The sequence below is a fragment of the Ictidomys tridecemlineatus genome, chromosome 3 (genome assembly GCF_052094955.1).
Source record: "Ictidomys tridecemlineatus isolate mIctTri1 chromosome 3, mIctTri1.hap1, whole genome shotgun sequence".
Taxonomy (NCBI): Eukaryota; Metazoa; Chordata; class Mammalia; order Rodentia; family Sciuridae; genus Ictidomys; species Ictidomys tridecemlineatus.
In genome coordinates, this window is record NC_135479.1 from 12,451,807 (window position 1) to 12,475,152 (window position 23,346).

Genomic DNA, 23,346 nt, shown 5'->3' on the forward strand with positions numbered 1-23,346 from the left:
AAAGAAAACATCTGAAACCACTAGGTTCTATTTTCTTACATTCCTATCACTTAAAAACAGCTGAACTGATTTTTCTTTTTTTAAAAAAAATACTGACTAGTAATAAAATTCTGAAAATAGAAATTCATGATGGAAAACCAATGCAAACTATTCATAGCAACGCTCTTATAAAATATGATTCTCAGGTTCTAATTACTTAATTTGGCTTACAGTTGAATATGAAGGTATATATTTTTTAATTAAATCTGTTGTGATTTTTACTCACTTCAAAGCTTCCTCAAATTTATGTATTTTCTTTTGAGCTTCTTCTTTTTCTTTATCAAGTTCATTCTGCAAGTCATGAACCTGTCATGAAAAGAATATGTGAAATTTACTAAAAGACAAGTATACTCAAAAGGATGAAACAGTAATTTCAAATCCATGTAGTATAAAATCATATTTAGACACTTTCAGATAGAAATTTAGTCAGCCATAATAATTTACCATGGAATGATTTCTATACTATACTTCAAATATCAATTTTCTATTAAAAGCTAATGATTGCCTGAATCCACCTACATGTAGACTCTCTTAAAATTGACATGTAAGAAACTCAAAAAGGCACATTTTATTTTTTTAAATTATACTTTAGCCCAAAGAAAACACTATCATGAGAGGCAAGAAAATACAATAAGTAATACATCCATCCTCCTCAAGAATAAGGGTTGTGATGAGCAGTCTTCTGCCCCCCTGCTGGGTGTGATTCCTATGCCTGCTTACTGAGTTTGGAAGGCTATGTCTTCCTCCCCCTCCCCCATTACCTCTTTCCTGAATGTAGCATTCTTTAAGTAGGTAGGATGGCAACATCAATAACAAGAGCTAAATGAAGATATCTATTCACAAAAAGCTCTTCACAGACAATGTAGATAAGTGTACCTAAAGTGAACACTACAGGGATCTTAAAATACGACAAAGAAACACTAGCACAGCTCAACAGAAAGGCAGGAATAAAATGCAGCCTCAGTTCCACTCACATAGCACCAAGGATGCAGAGCCTTGATGACAGTAAGAAAGCTCTTATGTTAGGGGATGAGAACACCTGCTATGGATCTGCAGCCATGGTGGGACTCAAAACATAACTGGGGGTCAGGGAGATGAGAGAGGAGTAACAAGAGCAATGGCAATGAGCACACACATGCAATAAGCTGTACAAAATGCTGAAGCAATGCTGGCCAAAAATAGTTACTTCTGTCAGTTTGGATGGGGACCTGTTTAACTCAAACCCTGAATGACTTGGCCTTTGCCTTATTATTTTCATTATTATGGAACTCAGGATTGACCTCTGGAGTTTTCACATGTCAGGCCAGCACTCTACCACTGAGCTACATACTCAGTCCTTTTTATTTTTGACACAGGGTCTCCCTCAGTTGCCAAGGCTGGCTCCAAACATGTGATCCTCCTGCCTCAGCCTCCCCATAGCAGGGATTACAGGCATGTGCTACTATGCTAGGTTTTCCTGTTCCTTTTATAATTCTCTTTAATTTTTTCCAGTTGGAATTTTAGTAAGGTAAATAAATTGATAAAATTAACAATCTCCTTTAAAACCAAAAGGAATAAGGATAGAGGAGGCAACATTACATGATAATATCAAAAACCTTCTACTGGCTGCTCTGATAGTAATTGCTAAAGCAAGAAAAATACTGAGTAGTAGAGACAAATGCAGGGTGGTAGAAAGTGTGAATTATCAGGAGAATCAGGAGACAGGCGCCCCTCTGCTCCCTCTCTTAAAAAGTAAATTTAAAATATCTCATGAAGGCTATTTTTATTCTCAAGGAAAGAAAAATCAACTTGCCTTGCAGATCTTCATCACTACATTTATTCTATTTTTACATGGGGAAAAAAAACCCAAATTCTGTTGTTCAAAATTTTACCAGGTTGAAGACTTAAATTATTGTCTTACTTCCTTTGGATCCCTACCATGTACTACAGTGCTTGGCACATAGTAAGCATGTTTAACCAGAAAACAAACATTACTAAAGTCACAGGAGCACTTGTCTCAACACAAATCTAGTCTTTTCAAGGTCTACAATCAAATATTAAAACTCCAAATTGGAACTCAGAAATGACCTAATTTGAAGATTCTGGGAACATACATTTTTATAGCACCAAAATCCTTTCTTGAAATAAAATCTTGCATAAATTCTCTGGCTTGGACTTTCGGCACTATGCTGATTGAAGGTAGAATAAAATGTTAGCTCTGGTTTGTTACATATGGCTTTATTATGTTGAAGTACATTCCTCCTACACTTAAACTGTTTATCATGAAAGAATATTGAATTTTGTCAAATGCTTTTTCTGCATCTATTGGGATGATCAGGAAATTCAGTCCTTCATTCTATTACTGTGATCTATCATATTTATTGATTTGCCTATGTTGAACAAATCTTCCATCCTAGAGACAAGGTCTACTGGATCGTGGTGTCTGATACTTTTAAGGTGCTATTGAATTTAGTGTGCCAGTATGTTGTTCACGATTTTAGCATTTATGTTCATCAGAAACACTGACCTGTAATTTCGTTTTTCTTGTACTGTTCTTAGTGACAGATAGTTTTTAATTTCACCCACTAATGCAATAAAAATTTCACAACATTAACTTCTATGCATTTTCTAAAAAAAAATACCTTAGCACATGTTTATTTCTCTCTACTAGTCATTTTCTTTTCTATAATCTGAGGTTGTTCATCCAGGTGGATGTTTTAAATTTTTAAATTTTATATACCTTCTCTTTCAAGACTCTCTTCTGATATTTATGTTATTTCACATCATGAAATATAGATTTAAATGCATCTCTTTTTGATAATTTTGGCATTCACCACTATTCCATTTTCCTTAATATATTTTTTTTTACTTTCCGCATCATATTATACATTTTAAATTCTTTTCTTACTATAACACTTTTATTTTTAATGTTTTATTAATGCATTATACTTATACATAACAGTGAGGTTCACTGTGATATATTCATAGATGCATATAATATAACTTACTTCAATTAATTCCCTAGAGCTTCCTTTTCCTTTCCCTACTCCCTACCCCCTTCCGCTTTCGGTATTCTTCTGGTCTTCCTCCTTTTTAATTCATGTATATGTATATTTTTCTTTAGAGCATCATAATTATACATAAAAGTAGAATACATTGTGATATTCTCATACACGAATGCAGTACATTTTGGTCAATTTTATTCCTTTATTCTTCCCCTTTTCTTTCCCATCTCCCTCCCCCTTGATTCCCTTTGTCTATTCAATCAATTTCCCTTCTATTTTCATAAGATTACCCCTTTTAAAAAATCTCCTTTTTTCCTTATAACTCCTACGTAAGATAAAAAACATCATTTGACCTTAACTTTCTGAGTCTGGTTTATTTCACTTAACATGATATTCTCCACTTTCATCCCCAGTATCACCACACACAAAAACAAGTATACATTCCAGTACATTTTGTTTTTTTGAGTTTTCGCTTATGCTTAGTTTGAGGCTCATTCAATAATTTTCTCAAAAATAATATCCTAGTGATATGTCTTCTGAAGCTCTGTACATGCAATTATGTCATTCTGCTGCCTTCACACGTGTAAGATTCTTAGATCTTATTTTGGCCTAAAGCCTTAGAATGATGCTACTCTGTTATTTTATGATATTTAAGTTTGCAACTAAAGAGACTAAAGTCATATAAGTTTTGGTCTCCCCTTCCCCAGTCTGGACATCTGAAATCATTCTCTCTGTACTGTAATTCAAATTTTTTCAATCTTTCATTGATTTTTATTTGCTAAAGGGTGAATCTTGTCAATTTACATACATAGGCATTCTGAAAAGTTTTCTCATGTCTTACTTATGTTTGTGTTATTTTTTTCTAAACCTTCCTTCAATTGTTGTATACTAGTTTTCTATTTCCTGACTTAGTATCTATCATCTTTCCCATATTTTTTGATTCTTTGCCCTTTTCCTTTATAATCCTAAAGATAACTGTTTTTCCTTCATACCACTGATTTAGCTCTTTATAATCTGTGCTATCCAGTGAAGTGCCCATGTGAATTTTAAATTTGCTACTATGCCTTTCTGTCTTACTTCCAGTCCTTTCTATGACAGTGCCCACCAATTTCATGTCATTTTTTTCGTTCCTTATGATATCTGTTTCTCTTGCATGGCCATCATATCTGCTTGTACTCTATGATGAGTTCTTAATATTTTTTTTTGGACTAAAATATTTTTAGAAGGAACTCTTTTCTCTGAATCTTCCCTATTTAAGTTCTTATTCCTTTACCATATTTTCCAACAGACCCCATTTTGACTTTTCTCCTGGAATCACCCCCTGAATAGTGTTCCCCACTCAACTCTCAGAGCTACACTACAATTCAATGCCCAAGACAATTCCCAGGAGGGTTGTGACTAGGTTATCTAGCTCTACAGAGATATTTTCTCCTCATGCCACAGCTATTCTCTCTGATGCATTGAAATACCATCTGTGGAAAACCAACAGGGAATTGATACCAGAATTTCTGACAAGACAATAGTATTCTATACATTGGGTCTGTACCTTAAGGTACCATGTACCTGTAGTTTCACTCTATTTCCTGCTCAGCTTTTTTTTTGGGGGGGAGGGGTTGGGCATGGGGGGAGCACAGAATTTTCTGCATGAAAGCATAACTAAGAATTATCCCTTTAGGGAAAAATTCAAAATATTAACCATTTCTTGGAAAAATCTATCCAAAATTATGCAGTATGAGTGGAGGATCTAAAACCAAATTGTATAGATTTGTAGCCTTACTTTTTCCACAACTTAACATTCTCTGTCTTGGGCTGAAGTCATGGCTCAGTGATAAAGCACTTGCCTGCCATGCATGAGGTCCTGGGTTCAATCCTCAGCACCACATATAAATAAATAAAAATCCATTGACAACTAAAAAAAAAAAAAAACATGTTTAAAAAAATTCTCTGTCTGGGGTACTATCTCTGAAAATGGAGGTAATAACACTAAGTATATCAAAGACTTGTGGTAAATTAATTAATTACTCCATGTAATGTTCTTAGAGTGATATTCGGAAATTTTTTAAAAGGCTCAATAAACAAGAAAAATTATTATTATCTTCTCAAAATAAATAGTTCACATACATTTTTTAAATAATTTCAGGTCATTAAGAAGATCCAAACTCACAATGTGCTACAATACAATAATTTCCTTGAACTCTTAGCCCTTTCAGAAAATAGCCCCTGAATTGCTAAGCATTCTTGAGTTCCTATACAAGTGCTTTTTTATCACTCTATTCAATCTTAACCTCTGTCAAATTTTCTGCTGCCACCTCTTGATGCTAGATGGTCTCCTAACACAAGCACCTTGATTTAATTTACTGCCTCTAAATCTATTAGAACCCTTTCTAAAGGAAGAATGAACTATCTGGGAAGATGAGGGACTTCCCTCTGAGTGAAATATGGATGTGTTCATGTGCATACTTTTGAGCAGGGGGGTTCCTTAAAGCTTGAAGCTGTTTCTCATTTATTTTTATGTCCCTAGTGTCCAGCATACCTGGCCCACACTAGAATATTCAATAAATGCTTTCCTGGTTCATTTTTTCATAATACAGTATTTTTGTACTGTATGATTAAGATTCCTTTGAGGTGTTATTTTTAAGTTTTAACTTATATTCAGATAGTTGTGGGAATGAAAAAACATCAGGTTATTTAGAAATCAACTACATATTGATCTCAGTAAGAAAGATTCCAGATTAATGTTCTAATTGGATTAAATAATTATTTATTTTTACATGAAACAAAGTTAAAGAATAAGCAACTTAGAGATAAGTTATTACCCAATCTGCTTTTAATTTTTTATTTATTTATTTATTTATTTTTGAAATGGAGTGTCACTATATTTCTGAATGGTAGAGGGAAATAAGACAATGTTTTGTTTCTAATCTTTTCCCGAATATATACGATAAATAAAATGCATTTAAAAGAGGTAATGATAAGAATTCAAACCAGATAGTGAAGGATACATTATATATTCTCAAATGTGCCTACCTGCTGTAAATGATTATTTTAGGTAGCCATAAGCACATTCATAGATAGATAGTTTACTCCTTTACATCCTAAGAATTTAGAAATCAAGAAAGAAGTACCTATATAAAGGAGCAGCGACTACTATATTCAGGAATAGATCTACTGTGCAAAACATCATGGCATGGTAAAGAGCTCAGAATTGTTCCTGCCTCAAAAACAGACCAGCTGAACAGCTCCACCATGTCTCTTGGCTGCTCTAACCTCTGCTTCCCAATACAAAAAAATATGGGAGAGTGTGTTGCAAGACTGCTCTAAATCTTTTCATTATGTAATTTCATTTTCTAACACTTTAGGAAAGGCACATAGCTTCTTAAAGAAAATCCCATCAGTATTAGTTGAAAAAAATATATACAATAAACACATAAAGCTATGAAAAATTGTTTTAAACAAAATTAAAAGAATTATATACAAATATTAAGTTTAGATAATCATATTTATGTGATTTTAAACTCCATTAAAATTCATGTCTCATTTGTTAATTACATCAGAATGATTTCAAGTACACAACTCAATTTTAGCACATTTTAGAATATGCATGCTTAACATCTGCCTCATAAATTTCTTTAGGTAAACAGCACCATCTTTACTCCCTGGTGCCTGTTCAGAAAACAAGCAACAGGCTATTTGTAGGAGGCAGGTGTTTCCTTGCTAGTAAGATCATTTAGTCTAACCATTTCCTGATTTAGCAGATTAGGACACTTCATCAAACAATGACATTTAGTTTTACTACCTATTATTTGTTTGATGTTCAAAGCTCTTAAGAGCAGGCAACAGCCACCAGAGATCAATAAAAACCATTAGATAATATGTGTGTGCTTAAATTAGGGACAGCATTTGATGCTGTTTCTTTTACCTCAAACAAATTGGAATGGTATGGTCCTATCCTGCTGCTTTTGTACTGGCATGAGGAAATAACTTAGGATGGTATTTCCTCCTCTTGAACAGATATTTAGAACTGAATTTTATGCCCAATGTTATTGAATGTGCACACCTGTAACACTGTCTCACAAACAAAAGCCCTATACAATCCATTTAGCTATAAAGTTACACAGTCCAGGGCTACGTGAGATTTATGTCAGCTCTTTGAGCAGTCCAACCGGATTTTCCCCAAGGGGAGTACAAGACATCAAATCTTCAAGGCTTGAGATCACAGCAGGTTTAATAAAGAAAGAAGAACAAATGTCAATTTAAAATGGGAATATTATGGAATTATTTGTAGATAAAAAGTGACATGATGAGCAACATTTTCTTCCAATACAAATAATTTTAGGAAAATATGCAATATTTATTTTATTTTTAGGGTTGCTCTGATTTTAAACAAGTTTAACATACATTGAAAATAATACACTTTAACAAATTACTAAAGGAATAAAAAGGAATATTATGCCTAATAAAGAAAATTTAGGTCTGCTCCCTAAATTTTGGAATGAAATAGAACATAAATGGTTGGAAGGTTACTGGATAAGGATGAATTGAGCTCCCATATTTGCTCTCTCGTGTATATTCATCAGGTAAAGGGACTGGCCTCAGAAATTTTAGTCGACTTAGTTGCTAAATATTCAAGAAAAGATAATGAGAGAAAAAAAGACTGCCGTTTTAGGTCTAGCTCTGCATTTAACAGTCCTCAGCAGAACTTCGAGAAGTTCAGGAAAGGAATATATTCTTTCACAATTAGTGTGTGCCTTTCTCTTGACACCAGCCCATCCATTTCACAGATACACATATAACCACCTCTCAGGAGGAGACTAACCATAAAGCGTAATGGAGCAAGAGGCTAGAAAGATGCTCTGTTTTTAGAATTTCTTTTTTTTTTTTTTTTTTTAGTTGCAGATGGACACAGGACACAATACCTTTATTTTGATTATTTATTTTTTTATGTGGTGCTGAGGATCGAACCCAGTGCCTCATGCATGCTAGGTAAGCACTCTACCACTGAGCCACAACTAGACTCAGGAAGATGCTCTTTAATGGAAGGAAAGTCAGAAATCTGCCCAAAGAATGAACAATGAACTAACAAGTATACCCAGAGGATCCAGATGCTTTATACCATAGGAAGCAAGGCTTATGATGACACATGTTCTTCTTTTGGTAAGGAAAATATTTATGAAGCCACATTGCTTGACAATAGAAACTGAAAATCTTCTTTATTTCAATAAAAGCATTACTTCCCCTTCCTGTTGAGCTATCAATTTTGTAGATATAAAATCTACCTAAAAACTTGCACTGAGTTGTGTTAAAATTGCAACAGTAAGAAAATCTATTATTAATTTTAAAAAGCACAGACACAAGTCAGTATGTGTCAGTAAAAATACATTTCTTAAAAACAGAAACATTCTTCTTCTTCTACATTAAGCTGTTGGAGGGCAGGGTCTATGCCTAATGTATCCACAACCTCATCTTATTATCTAATATGACACTTTGACCAGTGTAAGCAGTTAATGGCTAGGTACTGAGTAACTGATTATATGGATAAGTAAGAGGTGGTAACATAAAAGGTTTCAAGAATTTTTATGTAAACCATGTTTAATTTAAATTTGTATATATTCTAATTAATTGAAGAATTAACTTCTTTCTCCTTTTCCATTATAGGTAAATTTTACAAGTGTATTCATTTGTTAGAACAACAAATAATTATAAAAGCAGCACAAAACCTTGTATTTCAAATGCCCTTCCACTGATAGCAAACAATTTCAGAACATAAGTGTTCATAGTCACAAATCCATAAAACACTGCATTTTACTGCCAAAGATGTTAATATACCCCTAGTTACTACTGATAACAAGGATACTAACATATATCAGTAGAAATATACACTGGTCTAAATAATAAGAAACTACTAGTAATTTTTAAGTAGTAGTCAATTCTTTCATTATTTTATGTTCTTTGGTTAAATATTCAATGCTCTCATTGAACATATGATAACATAACATAAAATAAACTCCCATTGTATCATACTTTTAAGTTGGTAGAAAGAAAATATAATTTAAAAGTATTATTATGAAAGATAATAAATTAAACATGCAAGCAGTGTTTTAATGTTGACGTAAATAATAATTGATCTGAAGAAGCTATTTATAAAAATAAAAAATAATGAAAAAATATTCACTACTTTGTGGTTGAAATCAACTTGGAAACAAATTATTCTTTAAGGGTTAAAATGTATGGCATTTTAAAACTCAGACCCCATTAAATACCTCATCTGCCATTTTCAATGTTTTATAACTTCCCACAAAACTTATTACCTTTTTCTCATAGTTGTGTTTTAATTGGCTTTTCTCCACTTGAAACTTATTTTCTTTGTCCTGTGAATGGTAAATGTTTATTTTTATTATATTTAAAATTGCTATTAGAGTCAATATAATGAGCAAATCCAATGAAATCAATGAATCTATTAGATGTCAAGCTTCAGAGTTTTGAAAATTATTAGAAGAGCCCTATCTGCCCAATTTTCTAGGCTACAAGTAGAAAGTATTTGAGTACCTCCATATTACAGGACCAAAGGCTTTAGCTGTCTGAAGATGTTAACTGTGTTCAAAAGTGCCTACTTTGCAGTAAAGTGTAAGAGGAACTTTTCAATCCTTAGGATTAGGAGGTTAAGAATGGCCAATTGGGTCAATATAAAAATAACAAATTTGAAGTTATACCATACACTAATCTTTGGTACTTTTTGGCAATGAGATAAAGGAAAAAAACAAAAGGTAAAAGAAAAAGAAAGAGGAGGACAAGGGAGATTATGAAAATTCATAGATGATTTAAAAGAGAAAAATTATTCTGAAATAACATACTTTTAGTTAAGCTTTATTTTTTAAAACTAACCTCAAAAGAGAGATCATTCAAATTAAAACTATTGTTCTTTATTCTGTACATGTTATTAGTATCCAATTCTTCAATTTAAGTAAATATAATAAAATTAAAATTATGCAATGCAATAAAAGAATCAGAAAGGGCTATCTGCTATATGATTTGTTTTTTTAATTGACTCTCATCTAAAACATAAATCAAGGAAAGGAAAGGGGAGTTTGGGCCATTGTTCTGGGTAAAAACCCAAGTCTCACCTTTAATTGCTGCTGTCTTTGAAGTTCTGATTCCTGTAACTGCTGTTTTAATTGACAGATGTTCTGTTCTAATTCTTTTATCATATCAGATGCCTGACGGATTTTAAGAAGAATAAAAACTCAAATATTGATTTTAAATTCTGATTCAAAAAATATATGTGTACCCCCTGAAAATTCAATCAAAATTTAAATTATCTAGCTATATGAATAAAAACTATTTTTAATGAACGCAAAATTAATTTTTTAAAAGTAAAAATATAAATTAAGTACCAGGTAGTATTTAATGTTACAAATGCAATACTGACATAAAAATAGGTTTACAGAAAACTTCAAAAAATTTTAACTATAAAAATATGGGGCTAGGGCTGGGGTTGTGGCTCAGTGGTAGAGCGCTTGCTTAGCATGTGCGCGGCCCTGGATTTGATCATCAGCACCACATAAAAATAAATAAATAAAGGTATTGTGTCCAACCACAACTAAAAAAATAAATAATTTTTTTTTTTTTTTAAAAACTACGAGGCTGTTGATGTGGCTTGGTGGTAGAGCACTTGCCTCGCATGTGTGGGAACTGGGTTTGATTCTCAGTACTACGTTTAAATAAATGAATAAAATAAAGGTCTGTCAACATCTAAAATAATATTTTTTAAAAAATTTAACTACAAAACTAAAGCAGAGTCAAAATTTCAAGACAGTAATAATATATATCATTACTCAACAAAATGCATTAAAAAAATGACTTCTCAGAATTTATAGGTTTCCTCCTTTTAAAACCTTCATACTAACAAGGGTTAACTTATAGAAGAATGTAATTTATAAACATTTATGTTGTATATTCTATCAGACATTAACATTTTCAACATTTTAAATAATAAAAATTCTCAAAGTTCCCATTATTTCAAGAATAAAGTGGTGGTAACATTAATGTCAAACTCCAATTAGCTTCTACATGTCTGTCTATGGCTACAAGCTAAGCAAAGAAAATAACTATATCTGTCAGCTTATTCAATACCTTGGAAGCTGAAAGAGCATGTTCTTGTTTCAGAAGGCTTATATCTGCATCATGTTTGCTTTGTAATAGTTTCATGTTTTGCTCATAATCATTCATAAGATGGTCTTTTTCTTTATGCAGTAAGTTGTGCCTAAAAGCAATAAAAAAATAGATTTCTAATATTTTTAGAACCAATCTCTAAAGTGGAATTTTATAACCAACTAATTCTATTATACTTAAAAATGTCAAATAAGTATGCGCATTTTTATTAACTGTAAACATATGCCTCTCATGTTTAAAGGGGACTTTAAGATTAAATGTGCATGGTATGATTAATTTTTACAGATTATTTATACAGTTAATATAAGTACTTTGTAGTGGGGTCTGGGATTGTGGCTCAGTGGTAGAGCGCTTGCCTAGCACACATGAGGTCCTGGGTTCAATTCTCAGCATCCCATAAAAATAAAATAAAGGTTTGTGTACAACAAAATAAACAAAATATTAAAAAAATAAGTAGCTACCCCAAATAGATATCTGATTACAGACAATACCTTGCCTTTACTTCTTGTAATTCACTACATGTTATCTGGTAACATCTTTCAAGTTCCAATTTATCCTGAATTAGTTTCTGTCTCTGTAAATTACTGTTCTCTGCTTCTCCGGTCAGTTGCTGGACACGGGCCTCCAGTTCTTTAACCATGTGGTTCTAAAAGAATAAGTTATTGTTGAGAAAGTCTTTTACTTTTGTATAACACTTTTTTACCATTAAGGAGCTTGGAAAATAAGTAAATGCATCATAAATGACAACAGTAAAAAATAAATCAATCTCTAACATCTTTTTTAAAAAAATGCTTTCTACGATAAACTAGAAACAGCAGTTACATGCTTAAAGTCATTCATTAATTTAAGTAAATATTTACTGAGTCTGCAAATATTCCATAAAGTAGGGACGTGGCAGCATATAGGACAAAGTCCCTATCCTTTGAAGGTTACATTCTCTTCACATCTCTTTATTACCTTAGGTTCATTAGGTGAGTAATTACCAGTGCCCTTTTCTCTTCATTTGAAGCTGCAAAAACTTTTTCAAATTATAAAACAACGTAATCATATTTTAAGTATAAAATCTATAACTCTCAAATTTTATTACCAGGGTTATCACATAACTAATATACTTTTTATTATTTAAGTATATAAAAATATTATATTACAGAATTATAGTGTTAGTACACAAATTTTGATTCTTTTTTGAATATTATTTCCATTTTAGTAAAAGTTTTTCTGTATTTTTTCCACAGTATTCAAAATTTTCTCTTAACTAAATCATGCCTCTATCATCTGATATTTAAGCTATTTTGTATTCTTCACCTTGGTAGGACTATAATTTAAAACCTCAACAAAGGTGCTTATGACCTCTTAGGTATTTTATATTTAAAATTAAGGTAGCAAGCATTAGCTGGAGGGATGACTGATTTTCATTTAACAAGTAAACTTCTAATGTGTATGAGTAGTAGGAAAGATGTACTATGTTCCTTTTATACAGTTTCTAAGATAAACATTTAAAATAAAGTTCAAATATTAAATAACACTAAAATCTCACATCTTTTCATCCTCTCATCCCTTCTTCATTACCAAATAGATATAAAGTTAAATTTTGGTGTAACAGCTTCCAAATATGTAAAATGGAAATCATTTCATCTACCTTAAAAGCATGTAAGATAGATCAAATTTTAATAACTGACACAATTCCTGGCTCAGAGCCTGACACCTATCAGATGTCCAGGTTCATTCTTCAAGCATTCCATTTACTTTGGAGTGCTCTTGTTCAGGAATTTGTTTCAGAAGACAGTTTCAATTTTCTAATACATATTCCAAACACCCCTGTTTCCTACATATGAATTGGATGGAAGAAACAAAGAATATGTCTTTGGTTTTCCAATTTTAAATGGTGGAATAAAAATTATTTGTATCCCTTCCTCTTCAGAAATTGACAAAAAGAGACAAGACGTATGAGAAATATAAATGCAAGCTCCAACTACAAATCCTACAAGGGAAAATCCTACTTCTGGCTCTGAAGAAGTAGCTCACAGTAGAACACATTCCCATTAAGAACAACTGAAAGGGGCTGGGTTGTAGCTCAGTGGCAGCGCACTTGCCTAGTACATGTGGGGCACTGGGTTCAATCCTCAGCACCATATAACAATAAATAAATAAAATACAGGTACTCTGTCCATCTATAACCCCTCTCCAATTTTTTTTTTTTTTTTTAAAGAACAACTGAGCTGGGGATATAGCTCAACTGGTAGAGTGCTTGCCTCGCATGCAAATGGCCCTGGGCTCAACCCCAAGCACCACACACACACACAAAAAAAAAAAAAAAAAAGAACTGAAAGACTAAGAACTTTTTATTTATTAGTTAGGTGTTAGAGGCTGTGTAAGGAGGGTGGTAAGGTGGTTAAAGGAAGAAGCTGCAGAGGGGCTCAGCATTCTCCTTTTGCTTTCACCCTGGAGGCATTTTCCAGTCTTGGATGATGAGGGCAGGGCAAGGGAATAGAGCTCCGCAAGGCCAGAAAAGCCAGGGTTTGAGAAGTCAAGATCCCAGAGAAAAGGGATGCATGGTACTTTAGTCAGCTTTTTCACAGCTGTGACTCAGAGACCCAACCAGAACCACTATAGAGGAGGAAAAGTTTATTTGGAGGCTCAGGGTTTCAGAGGTCTTAGTCCATAGGCAGCTGGCTCCATTTCTTGAGGCTTGAGGTGAAGCAGAACATCATGGAAGAAGAGTATAGCAGAGGGAAGTAGTTCACATGAACATCAGGCAGGAGAGAGAGAGAGAGAGAGAGAGAGAGAGAGAGAGAGAGAGAGAGAGAGAGAGAAAGGGAGAGAAAGACACTCCACTCACCAGACACAAAATACATACCCCAAAGGCATGCCCCCAGTGACCCACCTCCAGCCACACCCTACCCGCCTTATGTTACTAGTGATTAATTCACTGATTGGGTTAAGGCTCTCATAACCCAAATCACTCAACCTCTAAGTCTTGAACTTTTGGAGACACTCACATCCAAGCCATAACACATGGTGAAGTGAGGGGTTTTGTGTGTTATATATAAAGAGAATATAGGAAATCCAAAAAAGGGATAAATATATGCCCCATATGAAGAGAATTTTTTAAAATCTATTTCTTATATAATTTATCCTAATGGAAAATAAATATATGCTTATAAAGTATCAGAAAATAACCTAATTGCTAAAGAAATTAAACAATGCAAAGGGCCCAAATTGATACAAATAAACAATTCTACAGACTTTGCCTAAGGAAAGGGGTTTTTTATCAGTCAGAAAATCCAGACAATTCTCCTTCTATGATATGAATAATTGAATACTATAAAGAGTATAAAAAATGCTCAGATAAAAGTATAAAAAATTTTTATGAGAAAAAGAAAAAAGATGAAAGGGAAAGATATCCAACATTTCAGAGAAGAAAATGATGGACACTGAAATAACACTGTGACCTCAACTGTCTGTCATTGAACAGAGTAAGGATATACAGTGAACCTGAAATTTTAACTCAGGAGTTATCAAACTGATCAAAAACCTATTATATCTAAAATAAGAATCCAATGGAATATGTTTATTGAAAAACTGCAGAAAGACTGCAGTTTTTTCATTTTCCTGCTTAATGTTGCAGTGTGGACACTGGTCACTCTTCCTGAATATAACTATGTTCTATAAGAACTGCCAAATACTGACAAGAAGGAAGCATCCCTGATGACAGTAGTACTTTTCCACCCTTATTATCTCCTCCATGTCTTGACAAACTTTTAGGTTCCTACAGAAAAATAACAAGTATTGGTGGCATGTGGAGAAACTGAAACCCTTGTACACTGCTGATGAGAAGTAAAGTGACGTAGCCACCATGGAAAAGAGTATGAAGGTTCCTCCAAAATTTGAAAACAGAAATACCCAATGATCCAGCATTTTTACTTCTGGGTATTCATCCAAAAAAATTGAAACTATAATCCTAAGGGAAATAGTTACCCTTTTATGTTCCACTCCAGCTATTCACATTAGCTAAGAAATGGAAACAATGTAAATGTCCATGCACAGTGAATGGCTAATACAAAATGATACATACATACATGTAATATTATTCATCCACAAAGAAGAAGGAAAACTAACCATATGCTGAAACTTGGATGAACCTTAAGGACATTACACTAAATGAAAGAAGACAGTCACAGAAGACAATGCTGCATAGTTCCAGTGATCTGAAGTACACAGAATGCTGGAATACACAGATTCGGAAAGTAGAGTGGTGCTTGCCAGTTGCAAGGAGAAGGAAGCAGGGAGCCCATTATTCAATAGCTACAGAATATCAGTCAAGGAAAATGAAAAAGTCCTAGAAATTTTCTGTACAACATTGTGTACATAATTAAAGATACTGTGTTGTTAAGAGGTAGATCTCATGCTGCACTTTTTAAAATAGAAAGAAAAACAAGGTATATAACTTACCACATTAAAGACAAATATTTGTAAATATCTTCCCCAATTGAATACCCAGAGTCTCATGGACCACCAACATATTTTGATGATGAAAAGAGCCGCCTCTGAGTGGTCACTGTAGACCAGGCACTGTGCTAAGTATTTTATTTTATTTTATTTTGTTTTATTGAGAGAGAGAGAGAGAGAGAGAGAGAGAGAGAGAGAGAGAGAGAGAGAGAGAATGAATTCCAATATTTATTCTTTAGTTTTATTCTTTAGTTTTTGGCGGACACAACATCTTTGTTTGTATGTGGTGCTGGGGACTGAACCCGGGCCGCATGCATGCCAGGCGAGCATGCTACTGCTTGAGCCACATCCCCAGCTCCAATGTGCTAAGTATTTTATAAGGTTTAGGCCATTTAATCATTCCCCCAAAACTATGAGGTAGGTATCAGAAATATAGTTTTAGATATGAGCAAAACTGATTACCTTGCTCTTTTACTTGTTCTTTTAGTAAAATAGTAAGAAGAAAAGAATTTGGTTCAATATCTCCTGAACCAAAATTCACCCCATTGTTATAACATCTCCAAGACTACAATATTCTACTCATAAGATTATAGAAAATGAACCTGCCAAAATAGCATGAGAAGAGAGAACATTTTATAACAGAAGGTACACAAAGAGAAGCTAAATCAAACTTTGGAAAGAGTTCAGGTCCCTTTCTTAGTCTCTCAAATGTTCATTACTTCAATCTCTAGTACTTTTTAAAAAATGTTACATTATTAAACATTTGCAAGATATTTTTTTTACTCTGTAATTTGAGGGCAACAGTGTTTTATACCTTGGAACTACAAAAATAACAAAAGGCAAGCTAGTGAAATTCTATCCTATCTCAGCATTAGCAATATTAACTCAGTATTAGCAATATTTAGTACAAGTGAAATGAGACTCAGAAACATGATATTATGTAAGAAGGAAACAGCAGTAGAAGAGCAATAGAGGTAATAATCTATTGCCACAAAATATTCCCTAAATATGCTGTTGAAATACAGATTGCTCATTGCTCAGTGATTTCTTAAATATATACCTTTGTTAGCTTGAATTAATAAAGTCAAAAGTCATCTGTGGGAGACCAACCTTACACATGACTGAGTGACACTCCCCAGCTGGGTGCTGAGGCTCTCAGTCAAAGAAATGTGGCACCCTTCTTGGGTACAAGGGTGGGGGTCTCGTGCATGGGTGTGTCTTGCTACAGCCCCATGGGTGGAGCTATGCTCACCTGTTCCTTTGTAATATAACCCCTTGCCCTATTTAGGATAGAATCTTCCATGGAAGTGCCTTGTGTGTGTCTCCTTCTCTTACTGTGCCCTTGGATGTGGCCTACCCAGGTGTCAGTCAACTTGCTGACAGTGGACATCATGAAGATACTGAAACCTGAAACCTGACCCCTTGCCTCATTTGAATAGCTTCCCTCAAAAAAAGGGGTCAGTGCATGCTCTCTCTCTTTCTGGGGACCCTTAAGGTCAGAGGAGCCATCACAGCGACCCCAAAGAAAAAGGTATTTGTGTCTCTTGTGTGGTTATTTCGTGCAGCTCCATTAGCCCAGTTTAACTGGAGTAACCACTGAGCCTTTTAGTCTCGAGAACAGAAACCCGGCAACTGGCGCCCAATGTGGGGCGAAAGGTCTGTGTCTTTAAGCCACAGGGACAAAAGTGACAAATGCTGGTTCCTAAGGGGACTCAAATTTAAATATTAAAGAAAGTTTGTGAAGTTGAATGGTCTCTCCAGAAGTTAAGCATGCTTAGGATTGCAGAGTATTGTGGGCAGAATTGTAGAAAGTAAGTGAATTAGACAAAAGGAAAATCTGTGACGTTAAAATTTTTAATATTGGGGTATAATCGTAGAGACTCTAAATACAGTTATTAAGATGATTGATGAGCTATGTTGTTGAGTTGAGTCCTCTCCATGGAAAGCGTGCTTTTGTGGATTTTTTAAAATTGTTTTTATAAATCTTTATAAAAGATTTTTTGGGGACTGAAATTGTGGCTCAACGGTAGAGTGCTCCCCTAGCATGGGCGGAACCTGAGTTCCATCCTCAGCATCACATTCTAAAGGCATTCTAAAAAAAAAAGATTTTTTGGCCTTTATATTCTAGAAGTTTGCGCTAGGAGAGTGAGAAAAAGGGAGAGAAAATGTTGTGATGTTTACCTGGAGAGAAATAAATTTCAATTTTCTATTGTTTTTGTCAATACTCAGAAAGTACGTACGAACCTTTTTACTACATGATTGTCCTATGAATCAGAATGGCTGAAACTCAGCCTCTGCGGACAAGAGACTTTAGCCACTGCTGCTTGCTGCTCTCTATGGAGTCCTAGCCCCAGAGGTCAGCAGTGCTTTTAATCCTTAAATGACTTGACCTGAGTGCCAAACACAGACTAACTTAAGATCTGATGGTAATGCTGATGTCTGCCATTAAAAAACCTTTGGAGGGCTGGGAATGTGGCTCAGGCGGTAGCGCACTCGTCTGGCATGCGTGCAGCCCGGGTTCCATCCCCAGCACCACATACCAACAAAGATGTTGTGTCCGCAGAGAACTAATAAATAAATATTAAAAAAAAAAAAAAAAAAAAAAACCTTTGGAGCACCCACGTGCCATAAAAAGAAGTGCAGGATGCCGGAGTATACAGGCTGCAACCACAGGTCGCAGAGACAAAGCAAGCTGCTACCGCAGTAGGATCTTGGCCAGGCGGGGGGGGGGGGGGGGGGGGGAATGCAGACAAAATCAAACAAAATGCAATCAGCTAGGAAAACTTGGGGAACTTTTGTTCCTACAATGGGCAGCAGACTCCATGTTGTTTGCATCACCATGGTAACCAGGTGGTACCTAGCCAGAAGAGCAAGCTTCCTGGTCCCACCTCCCACACTCTCCAGGGCTTCCGATTGTCTCTTCCACAGTCACTCAGACAGGACTTCTAGTCCCACCTTCCAGCCACTAACCTATACTTCCTGTTTCAGATTTCTACTGGAGCTGTTCAGAGCCTGTCGTTTTAAGAATTCCCACCTGTAAATGCTAACAAAAGATATCTTTTTCAGGCAAAATTTAATTCCACAGGTTTCTATGTTGCAGCCCTAAATTTAAGTTAGTCCTGAGTTAAATAACTGACCCTTCTTATAGTTGTGTTACTAAATAATGTTCCATTAATAAGAGATATCAAACATGCTTGTTTGTATTTAACTTTAATTTTGGAGGTTATGAGGATGCATTTGCTCACCACAGGAACAAAGCCGGAAATGTTCCTGTGATGACCAAAAACATCCTTATTCTCATTCCTAACTATAAAAAATAAATATGTATACTCAAGGATCTTATTTCAGTTACATCAAGAGACACAAATACCTTTTTCTTTTTTTTTTTTTTTTAAAGAGAGAGTGAGAGAGGAGAGAGAGAGAGAATTTTTAATATTTATTTTTTAGTTCTCGGCGGACACAACATCTTTGTTGGTATGTGGTGCTGAGGATCGAACCCGGGCCGCACGCATGCCAGGCAAGCGCGCTACCGCTTGAGCCACATCCCCAGCCCACAAATACCTTTTTCTTTGGGGTCGATGTCATGGCTCCTCTGACCTTAAGGGTCCCCAGAAAGAGAGAGAGCATGCACTGACCCCTTTTTTTGAGGGAAGCTATTCAAATGAGGCAAGGGGTCAGGTTTCAGGTTTCAGTATCTTCATGATGTCCACTGTCAGCAGGTTGACTGACACCTGGGTAGGCCACATCCAAGGGCACAGTAAGAGAAGGGGACACACACAAGGCACTTCCATGGAAGATTCTATCCTAAATAGGGCAAGAGGTTATACTACAAAGGAACAGGTGAGCATAGCTCCACCCATGGGGCTGTAGCAAGACACACCCATGCACAAGACCCCCACCCTTGTACCCAAGAAGGGTGCCACATTTCTTTGACTGAGAACCTCAGCACCCAGCTGGGGAGTGTCACTCAGTCACATGTAAGGTCGGTCTCCCACAGTCATCAGTTTTAAAAATGACAAAAATCATCTTTGAGAAATCAGTTTTAAAATATACAACTAGAATGCTCTAAAAAGAAAATCTCAATATCTATTCCCCTAACACCCTTGCGATAATGTTAGTAGGTGATTATATGATTATCTATGGCTCTCAAATTTCAAACTGCAGTGAATAACTCTTAACTATAATGGGGATTAACAGTTGAATCAATTAATTCTATATTTATGTATAGTCTTTCTCCCATTTGAAAAAATCAAATGATCCCCCACCCTGAATTTATCATAGTTCCCACATGATGATTTTTCTAATATGCTTATCTTTTTATAACCCCTCTTACTCCAGCACCCCATAAGTATAAAAACCATACTGCAATTACTTCAACATCAATGAAGACGAAGAAAGTAAGCCTGGAACCAGTTCCTTCAGCATATCACTCAGCACATTCCTCAGGCTCGTCGTACATGATGTCCATGCAGACTGCAGCATAACTAAGACCAAATTTTACCAGGTTATCAAATATTATTTTTCCTAGTGTCCTTAGCAAATAATTCAAAGAATGTATAAAAATGAAACATATTTTATGTGATTTGATATATGTATGATTAATTATTTATACCTATAGCCACCATGTGGGCAAAAACAGACTAGTTGGTACCTTTCTGTGAAGACTGATTTCTGATTTGTACAAGATTGGGAAGTGATGGTAATGTGCCAGATAGAACAGTCATGAGAAGGAATATAAAAACCAAAACAGAAGCAAGGATTCAGAAGAAGAAAAAGAAAAACAGCAGTCAATCAGGCTGTAAGAAGAAAGAAAAAAAGAGAGGTGAGAAGAAGAAACTTGGTAAGGTAAAAGCAGATTATTAAAAAAAAGACAATTCGGATACTAATTCTTCAAACACTGATCATCTGCTGAAACGTAACTGTCATTATAAGTTGACATGTTTTCTGATATGCAGATAAGTATTACAGATCTACATTAACTGATCAATTACTTTTGTATATGCTGACACCAACTCTCTGACTTAAGAAGAAAAATATGTGAGGTCAGTTACTCTCTTTATTATTCATTTTTAAGGCATATTTTTGCACAAAGTAAATAAAAGGAATTTAAACTTTGTAATGGCAAGGGAAAACCTATAGGTATAATATGATGGACTTCAAGGACAACAATATTTGGCAAGAATAATTTTTTAACTACATACAGAGAATTGAAAGGATATTAAACAGTGGGGGCCTAAAATTGGGATAAAAATTATTCATCTTTTCATATTTTCTTGCATACTGTTTTGCAAGCTGTAACAGATTGTTTAGAAGGAAAATTCGGAGGTATGTAACAAAATCAGGAAAGGGCCCAAAAATTGTACAGGAAATGATAAATTACCTTGGATACACAGGAAATCATTTGGAAGACTAAATTGGATTTCTTGAAATGACATGAGTTATAAGCAGAAATTATAATGGGCATTAGGTTAGGAATTCAGTTCTTAATCATAGAAAAATGAGACAATTTTGTTTTCAACAGATGTGGAAGAAAGAGAAGACAGGGAAAGCAGTTGGCAAATTATTGGAGGAGTCCAAGATTGAGGCAACAATGGCCTGACATCAACCAGCACCTCTGGAACAGAAGGAAATAGAACAGATCCATCAAAAATTTCATGGAAGTAAATAAAATGATTCAGTAAAATATTAAATGAGGGAGATGAGAAGTATCAAAAATTATAAACCTTCCAGGTTAAAAACCTAATGTGCTGAGAATATGCTAAGGACAATGGGAATTAAGAAAAAGTTGAGGCAAGGACATTATTCTGGTGTGCAATACCATAGAGATAACTTTCAACAAGTCTTAGGAAATATAAAATATCCCTTGAGCTTTTAGTTATACAGCCTATATCAGCATAATATAGATAATATCTAGCCCTACAAATAGAAATGTTGTCTCTTCACAAACTTAGTTGGAAACCCTGCAAGAGTCAAAATTGAAAAGGAATCCCAATTTCAACTCCTATGGCATAAGGAGCAACATATTTTGATTTATTTCATAAGCTTGTTGTGGAAATATGAAATATTTACAAAAAAAGTGCACAAATTTTAATTTAAATATTGATACTTTTTTACAGCTGAAAACACTCATGCACCACTAGAAGATATGTTACCAGGCCCTCTGAAGCTTTATTTGTCATATTCCATCCAAAGGTAAAGTGCGACTTTATCATAAATAAACTTTGCTTTTCTTTAAATTTTATATAAGTGCAATACAGAGCATATTCTATTTGGGGTCAGGCTTCTTATATATGTGAAATTCACCATATTGTGGAGTCCAACAGTAGTAATCTTTTTCAATGCTCTAAACAGCATTTCACTTGGCAAATATATGGAAATAATTTACCCATTTTATTTATCTATCTATTCTGAGTTCCAGGCTATTCAAAATAATATTGCTAGGACTCTCAGACATGTTTTATAGTGCTCCTATGCACAGGTTTCTTTTTGTTACATCTTGCAGTGAAACTGTTGAGTACTAAGATGTATATATGTTAAGCTTCAGTAGTTACTACCAAAGTTCAAGGTAGATATAAAAATCTAACATCTCTATAGCACTATATAGGACTTCTTATGATTCTGCATCTTTGACAAAACTAGGAACTATGGTTTTTATTAAATTTAGGCATTTTGTGAATTTGTAGAGATATTGAATTATTTTATTTCAATTTTCCTAAAGAAATAAAGTCTTGAGCACCTTCTAAAATGTTTATTAATCATGTGACTATCCTCTTTTCTGTAGTGTCTGTTTAAACCCAGTATCCTTTTGTTTTAGACTGCTGTTCTATTTTGTGATTTATAAAAATAATTTATATATTTAAAAACTTTACTGTATTAGGAGCTTTATTGGATAAAAGAGAACTTTATTAGATAAAGGAATTGCAAATATTTCTTCCATTTTGAATTGCCTTTTCCCTTTCTTAATGATATCCTTTGACAAACAAAAGGTATTTATTTTGATATATTCTGCTTTACCAGCATTTTTCTTTATGGTTAGTGTTTTAATTTCCTTTTTAAGAAGTCTTCCAGTAGTCCAGACCAGGATAGTCTCCTAAAATTTCCTCTACACATTTTATTTTATACGAATTTTTAATTTGAGATGTTCCTAGAATTGTTTTATTAAGTAATATAAAGATTCAAGAAGCATTTTGTCATATGAATATTCAATTGGCCAATTTACTGGAAGGACCAAACTTTCCACAGTGAATGACAACATTAAAAAAATAGATCAAATAAATAATTATTAACAATTTTCATTAAGATTGTAATCTCATATTGCTGGTCCCCAAAATTAAAAACAGTAAAAAGAAAATGGTTATGAATAAAATAAATTCACAGTACATAATGAGTATGCTTTGAGAAACAAAAAATTGCCTCCACCAAAATAAGTATTATAGAAAATTAAAATTTTATTCAAACAAAGAAAAACCTGTATGGTCTATGGAACAGAATTTAAATATTAATTTATAAAAAAATTAAGTCAATGAATTCATACAATCACTAACAAAAGACACCTGGAAAATATTTAAAAATTGATATACCTAAGTGTTTGAAAATTGATACACCTATAGCAAGGGTGACAAAAAAAAAAGTGGGGAATACATATAAATTACCAATGTTGTCATGAAAGAGGATAAATCCCTAGAGATCATACAAATCACCCTAG

At 34.1% G+C, this 23,346-nt stretch overlaps 1 protein-coding gene across 17 annotated transcripts in view; it reads right to left on the bottom strand.

Annotated features, from left to right (window-relative positions):
• Positions 1-23,346, bottom strand: part of Cep112 (centrosomal protein 112) — a 451,807-nt gene that overhangs the window by 313,061 nt on the left and 115,400 nt on the right. For 15 of the 17 annotated variants that reach the window (XM_078041823.1, XM_078041825.1, XM_078041822.1 and 12 more), the window contains 5 exons: positions 11,684-11,838; positions 11,154-11,283; positions 10,145-10,237; positions 9,332-9,391; positions 266-345 (listed from right to left, as the gene is read on the bottom strand). In XM_078041823.1, the coding sequence (XP_077897949.1) occupies positions 266-345; positions 9,332-9,391; positions 10,145-10,237; positions 11,154-11,283; positions 11,684-11,838 (518 nt within the window). The remainder of the gene's footprint in view (positions 1-265; positions 346-9,331; positions 9,392-10,144; positions 10,238-11,153; positions 11,284-11,683; positions 11,839-23,346) is intronic. The other 2 variants (XM_078041821.1, XM_078041824.1) reach the window with 2 other exon arrangements.